Source organism: Vipera ursinii (genome assembly GCF_947247035.1).
Source record: "Vipera ursinii genome assembly, chromosome: 11".
NCBI lineage: Eukaryota > Metazoa > Chordata > Lepidosauria > Squamata > Viperidae > Vipera > Vipera ursinii.
The window spans coordinates 16,765,701-16,788,513 of record NC_139524.1 but is presented as its reverse complement, the minus strand read 5'-3'; the positions used below and the strand labels follow the sequence as shown (position 1 = coordinate 16,788,513).

Sequence of the window (22,813 nt, the reverse complement as noted above, 5' to 3'; positions counted from 1 at the left end):
GATGCCGGCAGCAGGTATTCCCTTAGATCAGGGGTCTTCAAACATGGCCTTTTTATGACTTGTGGACTTCAACTCCCAGAATTCCTCAACTAGCGTGCCTGGCTGAGGAATTCTGGGAGTTGGAGTCCACAAGTCATAAAAAGGCCAAGTTTGAAGACCCCTGCCTTAGATAGTCCGGACCCAAGCCATTTAGGTCATTACTAGCACCTTGAATCTCACCCGGAGATGACTGCCCAGACACGTTTCTGCAGTCTTCTTGGCAACATTTCTGCAAGTGATATTTTTGGCCCTTCCCTTCTTTCTAGGGCTGAGAAAGAGTGACTGGCTCAAAGTCTCCCACCCGTGCCTAAGGCAGGGCTGGCCCAGGGGATTTGATGACTTCACCAACCTCGTTCCTACCTTACACGCATCGTAATCTTTGTGGACGTAGTACAAGTGGATCAGCCAGTTCCTCTTCTCCAGAATGGGAAGGTCGGGCGCTGCGAAATAGGACGGCAGAACAAATATTTAGAGCGGTGCTTCTCGACCCCGACACAACTTGAAGATCTCTGGAATTTGAACTCCCAGAATTCCCCAGCCAGAGATCTTAAACCTGGCAAGGTGGAGATTTAAAATCTGACTCAACCAGGGCAACACAGAGCAAAATCTGCTTTTCTTGCCGAAAACATAGCAGGGGGCACCAGCAGGAGACCGAGGCCGTGCTACGCAGTGGGGAAGATTTTTGAAACATCCCTGCAGAAGAAGCTGAAGATGTCACAACGTCTTGGCGACCACTATTCCTATCAAACGATCTTGCGTTCCCATCTCCTTTTGGAGTTGTTCAGAGCAATTCGTATCTCACGGAAAACAGCCTCACAACAAAAACGAAGGTAATACAGGCAAGTCCTCGGCTCACAACAGTTCGTTTAGTGACCGCTCAAAGTTACAATGGCACTGGGGGGAAAAAAGGAACTTGTGACCGTTTTCCACACTTTACGGCCGTTGCAGCATCCCCAGGGTCACTTGATCGGAATTTGGGAACTTGGCAACTGACTCGTATTTGTGACGGCTGCAGCATCCCGGGGTCACCGGATCCCTTCTTGCGACCTTTTGACAAGCAAAGCCAATAGGGGAAGCCGGATTCGCTTAACGACCGTGTCACTAACTTAACTGTGATTTACTTAACGACCGTGGCAAGAAAGGTTGTAGAATGGGGCAAAACTCACTCAACAAATGTCTTGCTTAGCAACATAAATTTGGTGCTCAATGGTGGTGGTAAGGAGGACCACCTGCAGTCAAAGAAATGATCTCTTTTATCCAAGCCAACAAATAGACTAGACTAGGCGAGAGCTGGAAGGGACCTTGGAGGTCCTCTAGTCCAGCCCCCACTTAAGCGGGAGAACCTATACCCGTGGTGGCAAACCTGTGGCACGCAGAGGCCTCTCTGTGGGCACGCGCGCCACCCCCCCAGTCCTTGGCCTTTCAGCTGGGTTTTATAAAACCTTTTCGCTTTAGGCCTCCACCGCCGTGTGCAAAAAAAAAAAAAAGGTTCAATCAATCAATTTCAACTTCTCGCAGGGGAAAAAAAAGATCTCGCAAAGTTGGAATTGATTGATTGAACTTTTTAGTCCCACCCAGTCTGCCGTTACCACTGCAGCCACGCCCACCCAATGGGCCACGCCCACCCAATGGGCCACGCCCACCCGGCACCCGACGATACATAAGTGGGTTTTGGGTTGCAGTTTGGGCCCTCGGTCTCTAAAAGGTTCTCATCGCTGACCTAGACCATCTCAGACAAGTGACTGTCCAGCCCAGCCTCATCAATATTTCAGGTCAATGGCAGAAAAGAGGTTCCATAAACTGAACACTGTCACACTCAAAAAACAAAAAAATCCCTTTACTGGGCCACTCCAACTGAGTTCCTGGACGAGCTGCATCTGTAGGAATACGTGATCCTTTATGCCAAGGTCTAAGGCTGGGTGGGGGGGTGTTTCCCATCTGCCAACCCCACTGCCCTTCCAAAACCAGCTGAGGCACGCCGATTTTCCTGGGGAGAGATGGGGGGAACGACGACATTACACGCTTGGGCTGCCATTGCGTGATTTCTGCCGTTTACAAAATCATTGCAAACTGGTTTCCTCTTGTTTTTAACGACACACAGGTTAACCCGAATTTTAGTTCTTATTCTGGTCCGGCCGCTTCGCACTTTTTTTTTTTAAGATTATAGCCGCTAGCTTGAAAAAAAAGGTTGTTCACAAACACCCCCCCCCCAATAAAGCCTTTTAGACATAATTACTAATACTTTAAAGTGGGCCCTGAACCGGGAGTAAATTTCATTCCTTTTTTAAAAAAAAAATTCTGCGGAGCATCAGGCTGGTTATTGCTAGAAGGGCGGTGAGACTGAGCTAGCATGGCGAATCTTTTCCTCTTACTGTGGGGGTGTTTTGGGGGGGGGAGGAGGAGAGAAGAGGTCAGCTCTGGCTCACAATAGGATCATGAGGAGGGAGCCCCCAGCTACTAATCCGGATCCAGATCCAGTACGGCTGTTCTGTGGTTGGCTTGGAAGTTTTTAAGGAGACGCCGCCGCCATTCACATCCCACCAACAGGGCTTGACGTGCGCCAAACTCATCCCTGCAGCTGAGATGGGGGAAAGCCAAGGTAACCATAGCAACTAATAGGGAGGGGGGGGGAAAGTTTGCAAGTGGATATGATGATAAAGGAGCTCAGCAGAAAACAAAATGGGGTGGTGGGGGGAAAGCTGCTGAGACAGCAAATGCAGAGGTGACGGTGAGGAACAGGATCGTCGTCTAGGCGGGGCAGGCAGTTCACAATGCAAAAAAGCTTTGCAGAGAAGAGGTGTGTGTGTGTGTGGGGGGGGGGGGGTCGACCTATTCTCCAAATCACCTGAGGGCAGGAGGAGAAGTAACGGGGTGGAAGCTCATCCAGGAGAGATTAAAAACTAGAACTAAGGAGAAATTTCCTGCCACTGAGAACAATTGTGGGAAGCTCCCAATACTGGAGGTTGTTAAGAAGAGACCGGACAGCCATGGGCCAGGAATGGGATAGGGGTCTCCTGCTTCAGCAGGGGGTTGGACTAGAAGACCTCCAAGGTCCCTTCCAACTCTGCCATTCTGTGTTCTGAATTGAGGACAGGTTGTCCTCGACTTGCCAACAGCTCATTTAAGGACTGCTCAAAGTGACAACGGCACTGGGAAATGCGACCGTTTTTCGCACTTGGGACCTTCGCAGCATCCCCCAGGATCAGGTGATCAAAATTCAGACGGCTTGGCAACTGGTTCACGTTTAGGACGGCTGCAGTGTCCCTGGGGGTCATGGGTCCCTCCCCCGGCCCTTGGGCGATCTTCTGACACGCAAAGGCCCATGGGGGAAGCCAGAATCACTTCACAAAGCAGGTGACTAACCTGTCAACAGCAGTGGTTCAGTTTTAACGACCGCGGCGAGAAAGGTTGTAAAATGGGGCAAACTCACTTAACAAAGGTCTCGCTTTGGGGAGGGGGGGCTCAACTGTGGTTGTGAGTGGAGGGCTACCTGAGGTTCTCAATTCGCGTCACGAAAGATCTCCTTCCAGATGGCACCGACTCAAATGGGGCTTCAGACTATGTCTCCCATTCACCTTTCCTTGAGCAAAGGCAACTGGCTTGTTTCAAAAAATTTAAAAAAAAAATCAGGGTAGGTGGGGAGAATAAACCATCTGAAATAGGTTGCTTGAGCGCTACGGTGAATGCTAATCACTGCAAGTAGACCTCTGGAGCGCTTTCAATATGTTGGACTCGCATACTCAATTCGACCAATTTATTTGCAAGGTGGCAGGAAGGATGAGGCCTCTCTCTCTCCCTCCCTCCCCCCTCTCTCTCCACACACACACACACACACACCTACATGTATCTCTCTCTATATACACACACACACACACACACATATATCTACATGTATCTCTCTCTCTCTCTGGAATCACTGCAGTCACCTTCAGCTGCACAGGAGCTTCCCTGCCAACCAGTGGACAAATTTAGTGCTTTTCGCAGTCTCGCTGCAAGGTGGGGAGCATCAGTGGACGGTCTAAGAGCTGGTAGTCAGCATAATTTCCCCGAGCACCAATATAAGGTGCTTCCCTTTATTTATAGGCCCGCTGGTCAAGAAAAACTGAGATGCAAGTTTGTCGCGCTGTAATTTCTTTCGGTTCTCATCTACTACTCAGCATATTTCGATCTCAAAACCCAGCATGCAATTTAGGATCTTCTGCAGGGGAAGCCAATGTCCTGTCACTGAACTCCACTTCTGGAGGCAGGTTGTTCCACTGGTTAATTGTTCTGTCAGGAAGTTTCTCCTGAATTCTAGGTTGCTTCTCTCCTCGACTAGCTTCCATCTGTTGTTTCTTGTCCTGCCTTCAGGAGCTTTGGAGAATAGCTTGACTCCCTCTTCTTTGGGGCAGCCCCTGAGATACTGGAAGACTGCTATCATGTCCCCCCCCCTGCTGCTTCTCTTCATTAGACTAAAGGTAAAGGTTCCCCCGCACATGCGTGCTAGTCGTTTCCGACTCTAGGGGCCGGTGCTCATCTCCGTTTCAAAGCCGAAGAGCCAGCGCTTGTCCGAGGACGTCTCCGTGGTCATGTGGCCGGCATGACTAGACGCCAAAGGCGCACGGAACGCTGTTACCTTCCCACCGTAGCGGTCCCTATTTTTCTACTTGCATTTTTACGTGCTTTTGAACTGCTAGGTTGGCAGAAGCTGGGACAAGTAACAGGCGCTCACTCTGCTACGCGGCACTCGGGATTCGACCCGCCAAACTGCCGACCTTCTGATCGACAAGCTCAGTGTCCTAACCCACTGAGCCACCGCGTCCCTTTTCATTAGACTAGAAATGCCCAATTCCAGCAACTGTTCCTTATATGGTTTAGCCGCCAGTCTCCTGATCATCTTAGTTGCTCTTCTCTGCGCTCTTTCTAGACTCCCAACATCTTTTTTACATCATGGTGACCAAAACTGTATGCAGTATTCCAAGTGTGGCCTTACCGAGGCATTGTAAAGTGGTATTGACACTTCACATGATCTTGATTCTATCCCTCTGTTAATGCAGTTTGAAGTTCTTAAATCGCATGGCCTACAGGAGGGTCTTGCTGTGGCCAACTCGCCACAGTCAACTCGCCATAGCAAACTCACCATGGGACAAGAGTCACACGAACATTGAAAAAAATAGTGAAATAGAATCATTAAAGGATACCAATGAAATGTGAACGACAAAAATTATTTTTTAAAAAATGTATTTTAAATAATTGAATTGTTGAATGGTCTCACGGCAAGTTGACTGCGGTGAGTTGTCCCATTCCGCCTGCAGACAGGCTTACTGCTTCTATCTCAATAATTATAATTATTAGGATTTTCTAGGCAAATATGCCTGAACGGTCAGTACCTCTCAGAGCAGGTGATCTTGCAATATTCCTCCAACTGTTCTACCTCTGCTTCAGCTGAATTTGCAAGGCCTTAACACCATCAAACTCTTCCTGTGAAACACATTTGTAAAAATATCCTTCGCTGCATCCTTCTTCCTCAGCCCCATTTCTATCCTGCAGACGGTCCAACAAATGAATCAATAAATCTCTTTAAAGCACAAAATCTTGGCAACCGCAGCCTCAGCAGCTCCAAATATGGAATGTTAGCTTTCCTGCTTTCAGACAAAGCCAACTGTTGCTGTTTCTCTACTTTTAGCTTTGCTTTGTTGCGCTAAAAATGTGAGGAAATAAAAAAAAAGAGTGTTTCCATTTTGTGCCTGCATTTGAATTTTCTAGGTTAGGGGGGGACTCATGCCTCCCCTTTCAAAGAAGCCAAGAAAACTGCAGGAACAAGGAGAGAGATGACAGCAACAGAGGTGCAAGGGAAGGGTCCTGGCACACCTTCAACAACCTGACATTCATGTGAATTGGTCTTACACTGACAGCCAGGTGCCTTTGATGGCCCTCAGCAAGGAACAAGAGAGAATTAGAGCATGCATATCTGTCTTTTTCCATTTTCTTTGCAGGCCATTATTTTAAAACTACTGGAATATTGCATTCAGTTCTGGTTGCCACGATATAAAATGTTGAGACTCTAGAAAGAGTGCAGAGCAGAGCAATAAATACCAGGGGACTGGAGGATAAAACACGGAACGGTTGCAGGAATTGGTATGTCTAGTTTAATGAAAAGAAGGACTAGATCAGGGGTAGGCAACCTCGGCTCTTTTATGACTCGTGGACTTCAACTCCCAGAATTCCTGAGTCAGCTATGCTGACTCAGGAATTCTGGGAGTTGAAGTCCACGAGTCATAAAAGAGCCGAGGTTGCCTACCCCTGGACTAGATAGTGGTGTTCCAATATCTGAGGGACTGCCGCAAAGAAAGGGGGGTGTCAACCTATTCTCCAAAGCACCTGAAGGCAGGACAAGAAGCAACGGATGGAAACTAATCCAGGAGAGAAGCAACCTAGGACTAAGGAGGAATTTCCTGACAGTGAGGACAATCAGTGGAACGACTTGCCTCCAGAATCTGTGGATGGTCCACCACTGGAAGTTCTTAAGAAGAGATTGGACAAACATTTGTCTGGAATGGTATGGCGAACCTATGGCACGGGTGCCACAAGTGGCACACACAGCCCTCTCTGTGGGCACGTGCGCCATCACCCCAGTCCTAGGCCTTCAGCTGGGTTTTATAAAACCTTTTCGCTTTAGGCCTCCACCGCCATGTGCAAAAAAAAAAAGGTTCAATCAATCAATCATTTACTACTTCTTAGGGGGGGAAAAAGTTGGAATTGACTAATGGAACTTTTTAGTCCCACCCAGTCTGCAGTTACCACCGCAGCCACGCCCACCCAATGGGCCACACCCACCCAATAGGCCACGCCCACCCGGCACCCTATGATATATAAGTGGGTTTTGGGTTGCAGTTTGGGCACTGGGTCTCTAAAAGGTTCGCCATCACTGGTATAGGGTTTCCTGCATGAGCAGGGAATGGAAGACCTCCAAGGTCCCTTCCAACTCTGTTTTTCTGTTAAAATTATAATTCTTTTAAAACAAGAGAACATGGAGAAATCACTAAAGCTACCCAGTATTATATCTGGCTGCTTTAAAAGTTTGCCAGCCAAAGAGAATGCTGGCAAAGATCAGGGATTGGCGTTGTGGTCCAACATTTCCTCCACGTTCCAGTTGGTATTATTTATTTATTTGATTTGTATACCGCCCTTCTCCCTAAGGACTCAGGGCGGTGAACAGTGACATAAATAACAGAATGCACAAATACAGATATTGAAAACAAATTAAACCCTAATTTTGCCCAAATGCAGAAGATAGTTATCTTAAAACAATAATTAAAACAGAACCCGTCAGACCAGACCGGATTGCTCAAACAGATATGTTTTTAGGTCGCGTCGGAAGGAGCGAAGGTCGGGAGCCATCCGGAGCTCAACCGGTAAACGGTTCCATAGGTCAGGCGCGCCCACAGAGAACGCCCTCCCCCTGGGAGCCACCAGACGGCATTCTCCGAACGGCGGAACCCTTAGGAGGCCCTCTCTGTGGGAGCGCACTGGACGGAGGGACGTTGACGCTGGCAGCAGGTGATTCCTAAGGCTGATTTAGAAGGGCGAGGCTGATCAGAGACACAAAATCAACTCTCTAACCAGAGGGGTCTTAATGGCATCACGCTGCACGTAATCCAGATACGGTTCTGAAGGTTAGAGGCATATTTCTTCCCATTCTCGCACGCGGAGCAGGTAGCTTTGAAATCTCGGTATTCCCAAACCACTGCTATTGTCTCTGTGCTTAACGTTCTCTTTGCTCGCTTTTTTTTTTTCTTCAAACTGCCACTGGAATCAACTCTAAATCAAACAATAAACCTGTATGGCTTACAGTTATTTACAGTCAACTGGGCTTAATAAAACCCGTCATAAACAATTCCGAGGCTTGCAACAAAGCTGTAATTTATCTCGCTATCCTGTATTAACAGTCCCCCGTACACCAGAAAGGCAAAAGTGTGATTGAAATGGGGAAAGAGAAAGAAAAAAAAAGACCATTTAAGCAAACAAAGAAAAGGAAGATATTGTTTGACTCTGCATCACCCCCTAGTGGAATACAAGCAGTATGGCAAGGGCTCTTTTTTCCTTTCCAGAGGTCTGGAAAGACAGGGTTATACAATGTGGAGACTTCTGCTATTATTATTTCTAATAATAATATTGTCACCTGATATTTGTCACCTCAAACTTACACCCATTTGTTTAGCAATGGTTGGAATTTACAACGGCACGGGGAAAAGGTTATTTATGAGCGGTCCTCAGACTTACAACCCTCACAGCATCCCCGTGATCATTTGATTGAAATTTGGGCGCCTGGCAACCATCGTGAATTGACGCCAGCTGCAGTGTCCCGGGATCAGGTGCCCTTCCTGGACAGTTTGGGGGAAGCTGGGTTCACTTAACGACCGCATGGTTCAATTAACAACCGCAGTCATTTGCTTAGCCGCTGGGGCAAAAACAGATCGTAAGATCAGATGCCCTTCACGGAACAACCGCCTTGCTTAGCAGTGCGAATCCTGGTCCCAGCTGTGCCGTAAGCTGAGAGCTAGCTGTAGCTACACCAACAGCGGCATTTGCAGGTATCAAAATGATTGAGAAACACGGCTGTGCGGGGTTCAATCATGGCTGAAACCGAACTGTACAGCGGTCTTACAGTTAAGTGCTATCCCATTTGCTAGACTCGCAGGCAACCTTGGCTCTTTTATGACTCGTGGACTTCAACTCCCAGAATTCCTGGGGGTTGAAGTCCATGAGTCATAAAAGAACCAAGGTTGCCTACCCTGACAGGGCGGGGGGGGGCTCAGTTTACATAACTCATTAAACCAAAGCCAATAAAAGCAATGATAAAGCCATTTTACTCTGGCAGAACACAGAGCATACAAATCATTTAAACAGTTTCAAAAGAGAATGTGGGGGGGGGGGAAGAGAACAGGATTTTCACGTAAGATTATATACATTGATTTTCTTCTTCTTTAGGTCTGAGTATTCCAGTAATATTAAAACAAATTTAAAACCTGAACGGTTCTTCTTACAAGGTCTCCCCAAGTTAAATCAGCTTTCGTAAGACTTGTGTGGCAACATAAACCTCCCAGTATACAATCCAGTCCATGAAGCATACAGTATTTGTTTTCCATAAATTCTGCCACTGTCTTAATCTTTCCACTGAAGTAGAGTTATAAAACAGGCGAGCTCTATCCCTCGGTGCTTGAAAAGTCCTGGAGGGTCTTAAAACAGAAACTTTTTGTTGTGCTGCAATCTCGCAGACAAAAGCAGTAGCAGTTAAAATCCCCGATCACCGTTGGCCCTTTTGAAGTCGGAGCTGGCATGCTTCGAAACTCCTGGGGTGCTACATGTTGGATGTGGAGAATGCTGCGAAATGCAGCTTTGGAAATGTATGACAAAAAAAGCACAGCCAAAGAAAAAGGCATTCTCATAAATAATCATCTATCAGCTCTGCATTTGCCCAGCAGGAAATTCAATCTACCCCAAACCTTATTCTATCCGAAAAGATTTACTCTGCTCCGCTGTTCCGCATTAATTTCAACAAGAGAAAAATTCAAACCAGCCATTCCATTTAGTCTTCTGCTTCTGTACAGTTAAAAAGCCTGTGATGAATCTGTCTAAAAACCAGGATCCTTCCAGCTGATTCTTTCGTTGCCTCTGAAGCTGTTCACAGACTTTTATGGCAGTCTGAATGGATAATGTCACCGTCTAATGGTACTCTCCCGTGTTCTCCTACTGCTCTCTTACATTCATCTTTTCTCTCCACCGCAAATAAGAACGGCAGTGCCATTTTTAGCAGAGGCAGGCCAGGGAACAGGCAACTGAGTCAAGATGGCAAAAACTGGGGTGCGTGGCAAGTTGCAGATGCTGTACTTTACTTTTCTCAACAGATTTACTACACTCATGTAGTAGCAATGATGCCATTACAGACAGTCCTCAACTTAGAACTACAGTTGGGACCAGAATTTCCCTTGCTAAGACAAGACAGTTAATAACAACAACAACAACAACAACAAAGTTGGAAGGGACCTGGGAGGTCATCTAGTCCACCCACCTGCTCAGGCAGGAAACCTTATACCATTTCAGACAAATGGCTGTCCAGTCTCTTCTTAAAAACTTCCAGTGATTGAAACATTCACAGCTTCTGGAGATCTTAAGTGAGCGACTCCCGACACCCGTCGAAGTACAGGATGGCTTAAAGCTGTGGTGGTGAACCTATGGCACATGTGTCGTCACCCTTAGCTGGGTTTTATAAAACCTTTTCCCTTTAGGCCTCCGCCGCCGTGTGCCAAAAAAAAGGGGGGGGTTCTCTCTTTTTTCCTCTCGGGGAAAAAAAAAGATCTCACAAAGTTGGAATTGATTGATTGAACTTTTTAGTCCCGCCCAGTCTGCCATTTCCACCGCAGCCACGCCCACCCAATGGGCCACGCCCACCCAATGGGCCATGCCCACCCGGCACCCAAAGATATATAAGTGGGTTTTGGGTTGCAGTTTGGGCCCTCGGTCTCTAGAAGGTTCGCCCTCACTGGCTTGAAGCAAGGAAAAATGGACTCCAAGGGATCCGAAGCTTTACAGAAGCCGGTTCGAGTTAAATTCTAGGCCACAAATGCCCAGCAGGCAGAGTGGTTTAGTAAATTTCCCAAGTTTACTTCCAACAAGTACACTTTCCAATAGACTATTTCAGCCAGAGTTATTTGCTCTTGCTGCTGCTAAGCTGCGAAACGTTATAAAAGCCGGATCCTTTTTATTCCCCCTACTACATCTGATTTAAATTATTTTAAAGGGAGGAAGTTTATTGTTAATACTCAACCGCCTTTGCATTACTCATAAATTCCAGAAAGACAGCTTTCCTCTGTTCTTCTTTGCCTGTTTGGGAACAGTGCACAAGGCCAGTTCCTGAGCTAAAACTGCCCCTGCCAGCTCTTCTGATTGTGATACATTATGAAGGGGTAAAACAGGCACTATTGCATTATACCGCTCAATGTTTTTGCTTCGACACGCATCTAATTAGGAGACTTAGTGAATTCTTCATTTTTTAAAAAAAATAATCTTGAATATACTGGAAGGGCAATTAGGTAACATCAGCACTGTGAGTAATGCAAGACCTTTCCAGTTAAGGACTTCAGTGTATAAATGGCTATAAAACCGTACCAGCAATAATGACAACCAAAATACCACATATTTAGATTAATCAAAGCACCCACAAAACCAACGGTTAAATAGTTTAGAATCATACAGCTGGGTATTCTGAGATTAAATGACCGACACCCCCCCCCGCCGCCGCCCAGCTCCACCTCACTCATTTATATAAGAAATATTCTGAATAAGATACGTGAAACCAAAGTTATACATCTCTGTCATTATTAGAGGGTATATATATATGGGGGGAGGGGGAGAGGGGGGAAGGTGCTATGTGGACGTTCCCACCTATTTTATTCTAAATTAAGTACAGATTACCTTTCCTAGTGGCTTCTTTTAAATGTTAAAGAGCAAAATGAAGAGAACCAAATCCTGGGATCGCATCAGACTTGGCCCGTAAAGAGTAAAAGGTAAAGGTAAAGGTTCCCCCGCACAGGCGTGCTAGTTGTTTCCGACTCTAGGGGCCGGTGCTCATCTCCGTTTCAAAGCCGGAGAGCCAGCGCTTGTCCGAGGACATCTCCGTGGTCATGTGGCCGGCATGACTAGACGCCAAAGGCGCACGGAACGCTGTTCCCACCGTAGTGGTCCCTATTTTTCTACTTGCATTTTTACGTGCTTTCGAACTGCTAGGTGGGCAGAAGCTGGGACGAGTAACAGGCGCTCACTCTGTTACGCGGCACTCGGGATTCGACCCGCCAAACTGCCGACCTTCTGATCGACAAGCTCAGCGTCCTAACCCACTGAGCCACCGCGTCCCTTTTGTAAAGAGTTAAGAGACTGGCAAATCTGAATGACTTTACTGACAACAGGCCGTGTAAACTGGTCCAAGCAGCCATGCAGGAAATCTATCTGTTGTCCTCTTCCCAAAAGGGAGTGGGCCGGCCTAAAGCAAGACTCAACCTAATAAGGGAGAAGAAGTGACAATATTTTGCCTCGCCCCATTATCATGGCAGAATCAAGCTTGAGTTAAGCACTCAACAGAACTGCCCATCAGCTGGGCAGAATGACAGAGTCATAGAATCAAGGGTGGGGCAGAATGATAAGAGTCATAGGGCTGGAAGGGACCTCGGAGGTCTTTCTAGTATAGTCTTAAAAGTTGGGGCAAGATTAAATTAAATTAAAGGGAAGTGTTTTTTCTGCACATGCTGACAAGTGAATACTTTGGAGACAGTAGTTCAAATGGCTAAAACAACTAGAGAGATATAAATCAGAACAAACCTCTTCCTGGTCTGGCTCTGGGAAGTTCTGTGGCTGCTGATGCGGTCTGAAATTATATTAAAAAGTGGAAAATGTCAGAATTAAAAAACTTAAAAAGAAATCACCTTATTCACACTCAGGGCTTAAAGAGGAGAAAAGCCAACAGCCCATTCTCATGATTATTTTTTGTTACAACTGAGAATTCAAATGTATTGTACTACTGCCTCTGGACACGAAGGTCCGATTTAGCTATTATACTTAAATTCTAGTACTTTTTAAAAGTTATTTATCTCAAAGCCCCTGCTCTTTTGCTCTTGAGAATTCAAAACACAAATACTTTTTACCTTGTCTATTCTAAATCTTCCAGATTTGAATTTTGTTTCTGGGAGATGGAAACTCTTTGAACTACTACAGTAACTGAATTATGCTACAAATTGTATCCAACTTTGCCATCTCACCACTTTATGTTTCCTTTTTTTCAAAATAACTCCCCTTCCAAAGACAGCTATACTCTTAGAGGGAAGGTATTTTATTAACAAACAAAATTGCTGATAATCAGCTGGGTATTAGCAGATTAGCTATCATTAGCAATATAATAGTTTAATTCCCTTCCCTTCTGCTTGCTATCTTCCCTCCGTTATTATGAAATCTGAACATTATGAGGTGCAGAGTTTTTAAATGTGAAATACAGTTCTCATTTGCCTGGTGGATACCAACAACAGTGGCATGAAAAAACCCCAGAATTTTTTTTTTAATTGTAGAGAAGTCATTCCTGCTTTAGTATCTGTGTGTGTGTGTGTGTGTGTGTGTGTGTGTGTGTGTGTGTGTGTGTGCATGCATATATGGACGGGACTGGACTGGACTAGACTAGAATAATGATAGGAATAGAATAGAATAGAATAGAATAGAATAGAATAGAATAGAATAGAATAGAATAGAATGGGATGGGATGGGATGGGATGGGATGGGATGGGATGGGATGGGATGGGATGGGATGGGATGGGATGGGATGGGATAGAATAGAATAGAATAGAATAGAATAGAATAGAATAGAATAGAATGGGATGGGATGGGATGGGATGGGATGGGATGGGATGGGATGGGATGGGATGGGATGGGATGGGATGGGATGGGATGGGATGGGATGGGATGGGATAGAATAGAATAGAATAGAATAGAATAGAATAGAATAGAATAGAATAGAATAGAATAGAATAGAATAGAATAGGATGGGATGGGATGGGATGGGATGGGATGGGATGGGATGGGATGGGATGGGATGGGATGGGATGGGATAGAATAAAATAGAATAGAATAGAATAGAATAGAATAGAATAGAATAGAATAGAATAGAATAGAATAGAATAGGATGGGATGGGATGGGATGGGATGGGATGGGATGGGATGGGATGGGATGGGATGGGATAGAATAAAATAGAATAGAATAGAATAGAATAGAATAGAATAGAATAGAATAGAATAGAATAGGATGGGATGGGATGGGATGGGATGGGATGGGATGGGATGGGATGGGATGGGATGGGATGGGATGGGATGGGATGGGATGGGATAGAATAAAATAGAATAGAATAGAATAGAATAGAATAGAATAGAATAGAATAGAATAGAATAGAATAGAATTGGATGGGATGGGATGGGATGGGATGGGATGGGATGGGATGGGATGGGATAGAATAAAATAGAATAGAATAGAATAGAATAGAATAGAATAGAATAGAATAGAATAGAATAGAATAGAATAGAATAACTTTATTGTCACTTTGAATGTACACTAATTGGCACACATTAAAATGAAATTTTCCCCATGATGGAAAAAGACCACATCCCTTGTACCCCCAAAGCAGGCACCCATGGATGGATTCTGCCTGGCAGACCCATCCCTGCAAAAACGCCCAGTTGGGACGCTTCCTCTCTGTAAAGTTTCTGAGACACAGGTGGTCCTCAACTTACACCAGTTTGCTTAGTGACCCTTCAAAGTTACAATGGCACAAAGTGATTCATGACCGTTTTTCACACTTAAAGACCCTTGAAGCATCCCTGCAGTCATGTGATCAAAATCTGGACGCTTGGCAATCGGCACATATTTACGATTGGCCAAGTGTGATTGGACACACAAGGAATGTGTGTGTGTGTGTGTGTGTGTGCACACACTGCTCAAAAAAAATAAAGGGAACACTTAAACAACACAATGTACTGTATTTAATAGTAGGATGTCTTATTTTCTGTTCCCTTTATTTTTTGAGCAATATATATATATATATATATATATATATATATATATATATATATATATATATATATATACACACACACACACACACACACACACACACACACATACATTCATAAATACACACACAACCAAGTTCCTTGTGAAATTTATAAATGCAGAGCAGCTAAATCAACTGCCAACTATGTAATTAAATATACAAAGTGTTATTCTAGGTCTCTATAAACACTCATCGAGGAGGATAAAAATGAGATCAGATAAATGAAATGCAGGGAACACAGGGAGTGGTAATTACCTAATTAATAAGGTAATTGTCACAGCCGATATTTCCTGCATTTCATTTGCTCTGATTTCATTGGTTACAGTTCTTCCCCTTCCTATCAATCATCTCTACTCAGAACAACATCTTGTATATATCATTGCACAATATAATCATTAGACATTAAGGTGCCTTCAGATAACTTCCTTCTTTTTGCTGCAACAACTTAATTCAGCGACCCGTTTGGAAACTGGGAATGTATACACACATCTTAAGAACAGCGTAAGGTGCTTTAGTCGCATTTCTTTTTAGCAAGTACACATTGCTTTGTAAACCATTTCTGTTCTCCTCCAAAGGCTGAAGATACACCAGGGATAAGAAGGGGCAGAACTGCCGATTAGGTTCAAAGCAGAGCATAAAAAAGTCGCTAATCTCTTTGTGAGCTGAGTCTTCCTTTGCAGGCTCAGCATTCAGCTGAAACATGGCCATTTGGAGAAGAAACAGTGGCATTAATCATAGGCAGCGACGTCACTAGATCAAGAGAACAAAGCAAGGAGGAAAGTATTGTTTTTCTTTCCAATTGATTTAGCCTTCGCCCTCAACTTCCAATAAATAAGCCCCACTTTCTACCCCCCCTCTCAAACAGCACAGGCTCCATCAGCTAAGTTTCTAGGTGACATATACGTTTACCTAATAAAAACCCAGTTATATGGAATACACCTTGTCAACCACAAAGACAACTTCAAGTACTCCAGAGGTATTTGTGGTCTACAAAGACTGACTTACAGCAAAATCCTGTTTTGTTTGAGACATCACCTTAAGGCAGTCTTAAAGGTAGGCAGTTGAGGGAGTGGATGGATTCTTTTCAAAGAAAAGTTCATCCTTGCATATGAATGCAAAAAGGAGATGGCCTACATTTTACAAATCTCTCACAAACTTGCTGGGTGCCTGAGATTCTGTTTAGACGCTTCCATGTGGATTTCTTGCTGATGATCCCATAGCAGGGCTGTTTCAGTTGGGTTTCGCTGCTTATGACATTATTTTCCCTGGGTGATTTTTAGCTGACAGCAACTCCATCTTTCTAAGATTTTCTAGAGACCTAGTTTGGTGTGGTGGGTAAGATGCTACCATAACATCAGGAGACTGTGAGTTCTAGTCCTGCCTTAGGCATGAAAGCTACCTGGGTCCTGTTGAGCCAGCCACTCACTGTCAGCACAGCCGACCTTTTTGCTGGAAAAAGGGGCTTGAATAGTATGAATGTTCACTTCCTTGAATTATATATAAAAAGAATGGGATAAAAATCTATTCTATAACCAATAGTAAGCATTTAAAGGATGTTTCCCAGATTATTCTAAAATGTGAAGTTTTGCAAGGCTTTATATGCTGCTATGGTTTGATGCTGTTTTACAAGATATATTCATTGGTGATTAACTTAAGGATTGATTGATTGATTGATTGATTGGAGATAGACAGACAGACAGACATTTCAAAATAGTTTAGAATTCACACAAAAGGGTTCGTACCCACGATAGAACTCTGGAAACAAGAATAAGCTTTGTTTAGTTAAACTGTTGCTTTGATTTCTTATAGCCCTTGTGCATCACTGCTCAGAGAGGAATCTTTACATTTAAACTTCAAGGTTTTTTTTACAATCATTGCTGTTAAGCACTTCCAACTTTAACAGCACTCTAAGATAGTACAGAACAAATAGATTTTTAAAACCAGTTTGAAGCTTTTCCCATAATACCTTGAGATGCAGAGTTAACTGTGCTGAATGAGAATGGTGTTCTGCTGAAAAATTCAGTCTAAAAATCTTACCCCAATTAAAATGTCAAACTTTCCTATTGTAGCACCAAATATAGTCAAGCAGAATAGATAATCAGTTGGCTCCTACATTGTAATTCTTTTGCCAAAGACAGCATGCTGTGATAGAGCTTTTATTAAAAGAACTATTAAAAATCCTGGAACGTGTTCATAAAGAACCAAGATTTTAAGTACACTCTCCAACTGTGACCATCAAAAAAAAGGCACATCCATGAGTCATGTCTTTTGAAGAGAAATACTAAAAAAAAATATTTTAATAAATTCCTTATTAAACCAGGTTGCCATAAACAGGTTGCCATAAATTCATCTGTACCTTCAAAGGTACAGATGAATTTTTTGTGTGTGATCTTGTCTTTACATTTCACAGCAGAATGAAATGTAAAACTTCTGAAATTGTAGAATGGACTACGATATTATATTTTTTTGAAACACTACTGAGGGAGGGAGGAAAGTACTGAGCATAGAAAAACAATAAAAAGATTACCATCACCCTTCTGGGTACTACAATAGGAAAGCCACTTATTTTTTTTTAAACATTTTTGGGTGATTATCCAGCAACCATTACATCAGATAGTGGGGAAAACGGAAATTTATGTAAGGTATAGAAATGGTATCTGAGGTCTATACTTTTCCTTCTCATGGCCCACTCTGTGGCTTTTTCACTTTATATCATCTTCTTAATCTCTAGACTTCACTGACCATTACGTATTGCTTAGATCCTTCCAGGAAAAGTGAGGAGAGCTTGGCCTTTCTCTAAACAGAAGCCTTGGTTTTTAGGGCACTAATTTATATATGTGGGTTTGATAATAAACAAACACTCTTCCACAAAATAAGGACTACTATATATTAGCTGTCAAAATCCAGAAGTCAGAACATTGCAGCAAAAACCTGGTCACACAGATCTATTTCAAATCAAGCCTAAAGATGGAATTAATTCTAAATGAAATTTAAAAACAAGCACTCGAACATGTATTCCACCTTATAAAACATCAGACCATAATATGCTTATTTTCTCCTGTTTCCTTCTTTTTATTCTTAAACACTGCCTGTTAGATTACAAGCTTAGGCTGTGGCTTTTTAAAGAAAACAAACAAAAAACACTTGTTCAGTCAAACACAAACTAGTAAAAGATCTCAGATGTAGAAAACCAATAAGTAAAGTTCTACATTTAGGCAAGAAAAATCAACTGCACAGGTATAGTATAGGTGGTACCTTGCTCGATAGTAGTAACTGTGAGAGAGATCTTGGAGTCCTAGTGGACAATCACTTAAATATGAGCCAGCCATGTGCTGCAGCTGCCAAAAAAGCCAACACAGTGCTAGGCTGCATTAACAGAGGGATAGATTCAAGATCACGTGAAGTACTAATACCACTTTACAATGCCTTGGTAAGGCCACACCTGGAATACTGCATCCAGTTTTGGTCACCACGATGTAAAAAGGATGTCAAGACTCTAGAAAGAGTGCAGAGAAGAGCAACAAAGATGATAGGGGGACTGCAGGCTAAAACATATAGGGAACGGTTGCTGGAATTGGGTATGTGTAGTTTAATGAAGAGAAGGGTGAGGGGTGACATAATAGCAGTGTTCCAATATCTCAGGGGCTGCCCCAAAGAAGAGGAAGTCAAGCTCTTCTCCAAAGCGCCCGAAGGTAGGACAAGAGGCAACAGATGGAAACTCATCAAGGAGAGAAGCAACCTGGAACTAAGGAGACATTTCCTGACAGTGAGACCAATTAATCAGTGGAACTGCTTGCCACCGGAAGTTGTGGCTGCTCCATCACTGGAGACTTTTAAGAAGAGACTGGACAGCCATTTGTCTGAAATGGTATAGGGCTTCCTGCCTGAGCAGTGGGTTGGACTAGATGACCTCCAAGGTCCCTTCCAACTACTACTACTTCTTCTTCTTCTTCTTCTTATTATTATTATTATTATTATTATTATTATTATTATTATTATTATTATTATTATTATTATACAGCATTCCAATGTAAAATATCATAGTCCTTCAGTGAGTTACCAAAATCTACTCAGATGGCCAGTGGGTCACTACAAAAGTTGCTTTGCAAAATTTCTAGAGGCTACCAAGGTTCATGCTTTTTTTCAGGTATCTGCTACAAAGGCATGACTTTTCACAGTTACCACATTTCATAACTAAACCTAACAATGTACAATATAAGTACAATAACCACAACCTTTCCCCCATGGACCCTTGGCTCTGCTTTTCTTCCCTCCATTATTTTGACTGTACAGGCAATCCTCGACTTACGGCCACAACTGAGCCCAAAATTTATGTTGCTAAGCAAGACGTGTGTTAAGTGAGTTTTGCCCCATTTTACCACCTTTCTTGCCACTGTTTTTAAGTGAACCGCTGCAGTTAAATTAGTAACACGACTGTTAACTTGATCTGGCTTCCCCACTGACTTTGTCAGAAGGTCACAAGAGGTGATCACATGATCCCGGGACAATATAAACTGTCGTAAATATGAGTTGGTTGCCGAGCATCTGAATTTTGGTCACGTGACCAATGGGGATGCTGTAACGGTCGCTAAGGGTGAAAAATGGTCATAAGTCACTTTTTCCAGTGCTGTTGTTAACTTTAAACAGTCACTAAATGAACGGTTGGAAGTCAAGGAGTAGCTGTATCGATTTTTACATGGAAAGGTCTCCAAGGGAGGGAATTTGTCAAGGTGGGGAGCTTCCAGCTAGTTACAATTCCAGCAACCAAAACATTCTGCGGTCATCATTATATTTTCACCCCATTTTTTTTTTAATGTACAACTCAAGACAGTTGACGTTAGATCAATATTCCACGTAACAGAACTGAGTCTCCCGGTTCCTGGGCCAGCCCCTTCCCCACTGCACCAAACTGGCTCTCAGCATGGCAATATCTCCTGTCCATATTTCCCCTTTAAGGGCTGCACTGGCAAAAAAAAAAAGAGGGGGAGGGTAGGCTTGAAAGAAAGGGAGCCAAGTTGTTGGGGAGGGGGGGCTCAGGGTTATTGGGAGTTGGGGCAGCGTACCAGTGGAATAAAATAAAGAAAAGAGGGATAGACTACTTTTGAAAAGTAGTTATGGGCTGGGTAGGGAGACTGAGCAAAGAGGAAGCGGGTGTTTGCAGGTCTTGCAAAAGGGATGAAGAGGAGAAAGAGAAGAAAGGAGGCAGACCCTCACGGGGGGGGGGGGAGGGACTCCATAAAATCCCCCAGGTTACTGCACCCCACATGAGCCCTAATCTGCCTAGCCACGGTTTGGAGCACAAGCCACAATGGGCTGATCTGGAACAAGGGGCTAAGCCATAGTCCATAGCTAAGAAGCCTAAGCAGGGGGTTGGACTAGAAGACCTCCGAGGTCCCTTCCAACTCTGTTATTCTATTGTAAACTACAACTGGCTGGGCTCCCACCGACTCAGACCCACCCCGACCCCAGCAGGGCCGGGCCTGGTGGGTGAGGCACCCCAAGAAGACGGTGGGAGGAAGGGCGAAGCGCCACTAGGCCACGGAAGGCCTGGCCAGAAGGGTCCCGTCCCTCCGGGGCCCTCCCTCGGCTCTCAGTAGGGGAAAAAGGCGCAACAGGTGGGAACCCCCGCTCACCGGTCGAGCCGTCACCTCCGCCATGGCGCCTCAGCTCCCAGCAAGCCGCCGCCAGCTGTCCGTTGCCTAGGTGACCAGCCACCCCGGAAATAATCGACGGAAAGGGCGCCGGGTATCCTGTTGCCACGGTAACATAGAGCTTCCGGTCCCTCTAAGCTCCAACCCTGAAGCGGCGGCGTGTGGAAAGAACGGAAGTGACGTCACGGGCCTCGGCCGGGATTAGGGAGGGCTCGAGGAAGGGATGAGCTTCTTTAGATTTGGCTTTTCTCCACCCCCCCATTTTTGTCACTTGGACTCGCCCACCGAGATGGGTGGACCGCGACAATAAGGGGGGAGCGAACTATTTTAAAGAGCCAGAGGGGGGGCTAGGAAATAAATTATCAAAAATCTGCCTTGCAGATACAAATCATTTGCCTTGCCTTTTTTGGGATCCTGCTAGCTCGAGGGACGGAGTTTTCCGCTATGGCTTATTTTGCATTTTTATGGCTCCACCAGGGCGGTCTAAAATCTTTGCATATTCCAACGGTATTGCTTTTTTTTTAAAAAAAAATACTTTTAAGAATTGCACGGGGATTTCCAGATTTCTGCAAAGAGCTGCTAAAGCCGCTAGCATTGGGATGCCCTTATTATATATCACTTTTCCACACTTGGCAACTTTTAAAATAGGTGGGCTTCAGCTCCCAGAATTCCCCAAACCGTAATCTGGGAGTTGAAATCCGTATCTTTAAAGTTGCTGAGGTTGAGCTGCACAATTTACAGTCTTTCTCAACAGTGCTTAATTCTTATGGAACCGGTTTCCTTATTTTTTTTCACCCAGAAAAGCCTTAGAATAGCCCTTTTGAGGGATCACTCTATCTGGAGAGCTTTTTTTATGTTTAACTGAAGTCAACCAGGTGTTTAGTCTGGATTTGGTATATTTTTATCCACCTAGCGAGTCCTTCCCAAGGACCTGGGATAGGCAGATGTGCATGTTTGATGGTGTTAAAGGTCTCATCTGAGGATATAAGCCAGGGGTCTTCAAACCTGGCCCTTTTATGACTTGTGGACTTCAACTCCCAGAATTCCTCAGCCAGTGTGCCTCAAGCTGGCTGAGGAATTCTGGGATTTGAAGCCCACAAATCATAAAAGGGCCAAGTTTGAATACCCAATATAAGCTGTTCCAAGTAAAGCTGCCTTTTTGCAGTTGACCGATGATGATCTAGTCTGTGCTGATGGTGTTCAAGTGATGCTCCAGGTGTTTGGGATTGCACCCAAAGCACCTATAACTATTGGTGTTATCTTCGCTTTCTTTTGTCGCTCAATTTCTATTTTCTATTCTTTTTTTTCTATTCTGTGTCCAGGTAGTGCCATGTCCAATTAGGGCTGTATTTCTCAACCTCAGCAACTTTAAGATGGATGCATGCATGCCAACTGGGGAACTGTGGGAGTTCAAGTCTACCCAGTTGCCCGGATTGAGAAAGTCTGTCTTACATGGTGTGCATAGTTGGTTTGCATAGTCTGGTATAAAAGTTAAAACAGCAAGTTCAGTGAAGCTGAACAAGCCATTCAGGTTTTGTTTACTCCTTAGGATGCCCAGCAATTAAGGATCCTGGCAGTAGGGCAAACATTTATAGCCGTCACCTGTCGGAGAAAAAAATATGTTGACTTCATTTAAGCTTTAAGTAGGGTACAGTTCAAAGGAGAACTTGCATAACTAGGATGAAGTGCTCAATCTCTTCCTCCATACTTAACCTCCATTCCCCTAGGTTCAATTTTAAACATCCATCATTAAGCAGAATGTAATGAAATATATTTATCCAGGATGCAGGAAAAACTCTCTCCTACAATGTGTATTAGTTAGCCTGGTTGTGTTGTTCAGCACGGCTCGTGTTCAACGCACCCACTGCAAAATTGCACTTGAGTTTAACATTTAATAAAGTGATTTAAAAATGTTCAACTGTGTAAGGAAGGTGGAAACAATATTCTGATCAGCACAAGAAAATGCTGCTGTTTCTATGGGAACAAGCCTGGGCAATATGGAGCACGTTGGCAAGGTTAAATTTGCTAGCTGTTGAAAATTAAAAAAATATTCAAGTGCAGCTTTCAAACACCGTTGCAGCAGAACACAAGTTAAGAATCAAGGTCTTTTCAATGAACACTGACCCGATTCACGGGGATCTTCAGATTCTTTCAGTGCTGGTGTAAAAGATTTTATGAGTTTTGAGAATCCTCTTAGGTGGTGAGAGTTAGAAAATATAAGTTTTCCGCACTTGCAACAAGTGGACTTTACATTGTTAGTCATTCGATTTTTTTCCAAAGTCACTTGAGGGTTACTATAGGTCGGGCTGGCTTTGCATAGAGTTGTTTACAACAGGTTTTGCAGGAAAGATTTTAGACAGGGTAACTAAGTAACTTGTTAAGAACAAGAAGTCCTGATGTATAAATAATAAAATGTATAAAATGAAGCCATAAGCTGTATTGTAATGATTTAACTACTGAACTTCTGTTCCATCATTGTCTGAAGGTCATCGATCAAAG

The 22,813-nt window shown here is 44.0% G+C and overlaps 1 protein-coding gene across 6 annotated transcripts in view; it reads right to left on the bottom strand.

Moving 5' to 3' along the window:
• BBS4 (Bardet-Biedl syndrome 4) overlaps positions 1 to 20,383 on the bottom strand; it is a 45,837-nt gene extending 25,454 nt beyond the window's left edge. For 5 of the 6 annotated variants that reach the window (XR_014493496.1, XR_014493497.1, XR_014493498.1 and 2 more), the window contains exons 1-3: positions 20,297 to 20,383; positions 12,394 to 12,439; positions 400 to 479 (exon numbers count right to left, since the gene is read on the bottom strand). Coding sequence is in view for 1 of the 6 variants with exons in the window: in XM_083371149.1 (XP_083227275.1) it covers positions 400 to 479; positions 12,394 to 12,439; positions 20,297 to 20,320 (150 nt within the window). In the remaining 5 variants the exon portion in view is untranslated. Of the gene's footprint in view, positions 1 to 399; positions 1,285 to 12,393; positions 12,440 to 20,296 lie in introns of those variants that run through there. The other variant, XR_014493500.1, reaches the window with a different exon arrangement.
• Positions 20,384 to 22,813: the final 2,430 nt, after the last annotated feature.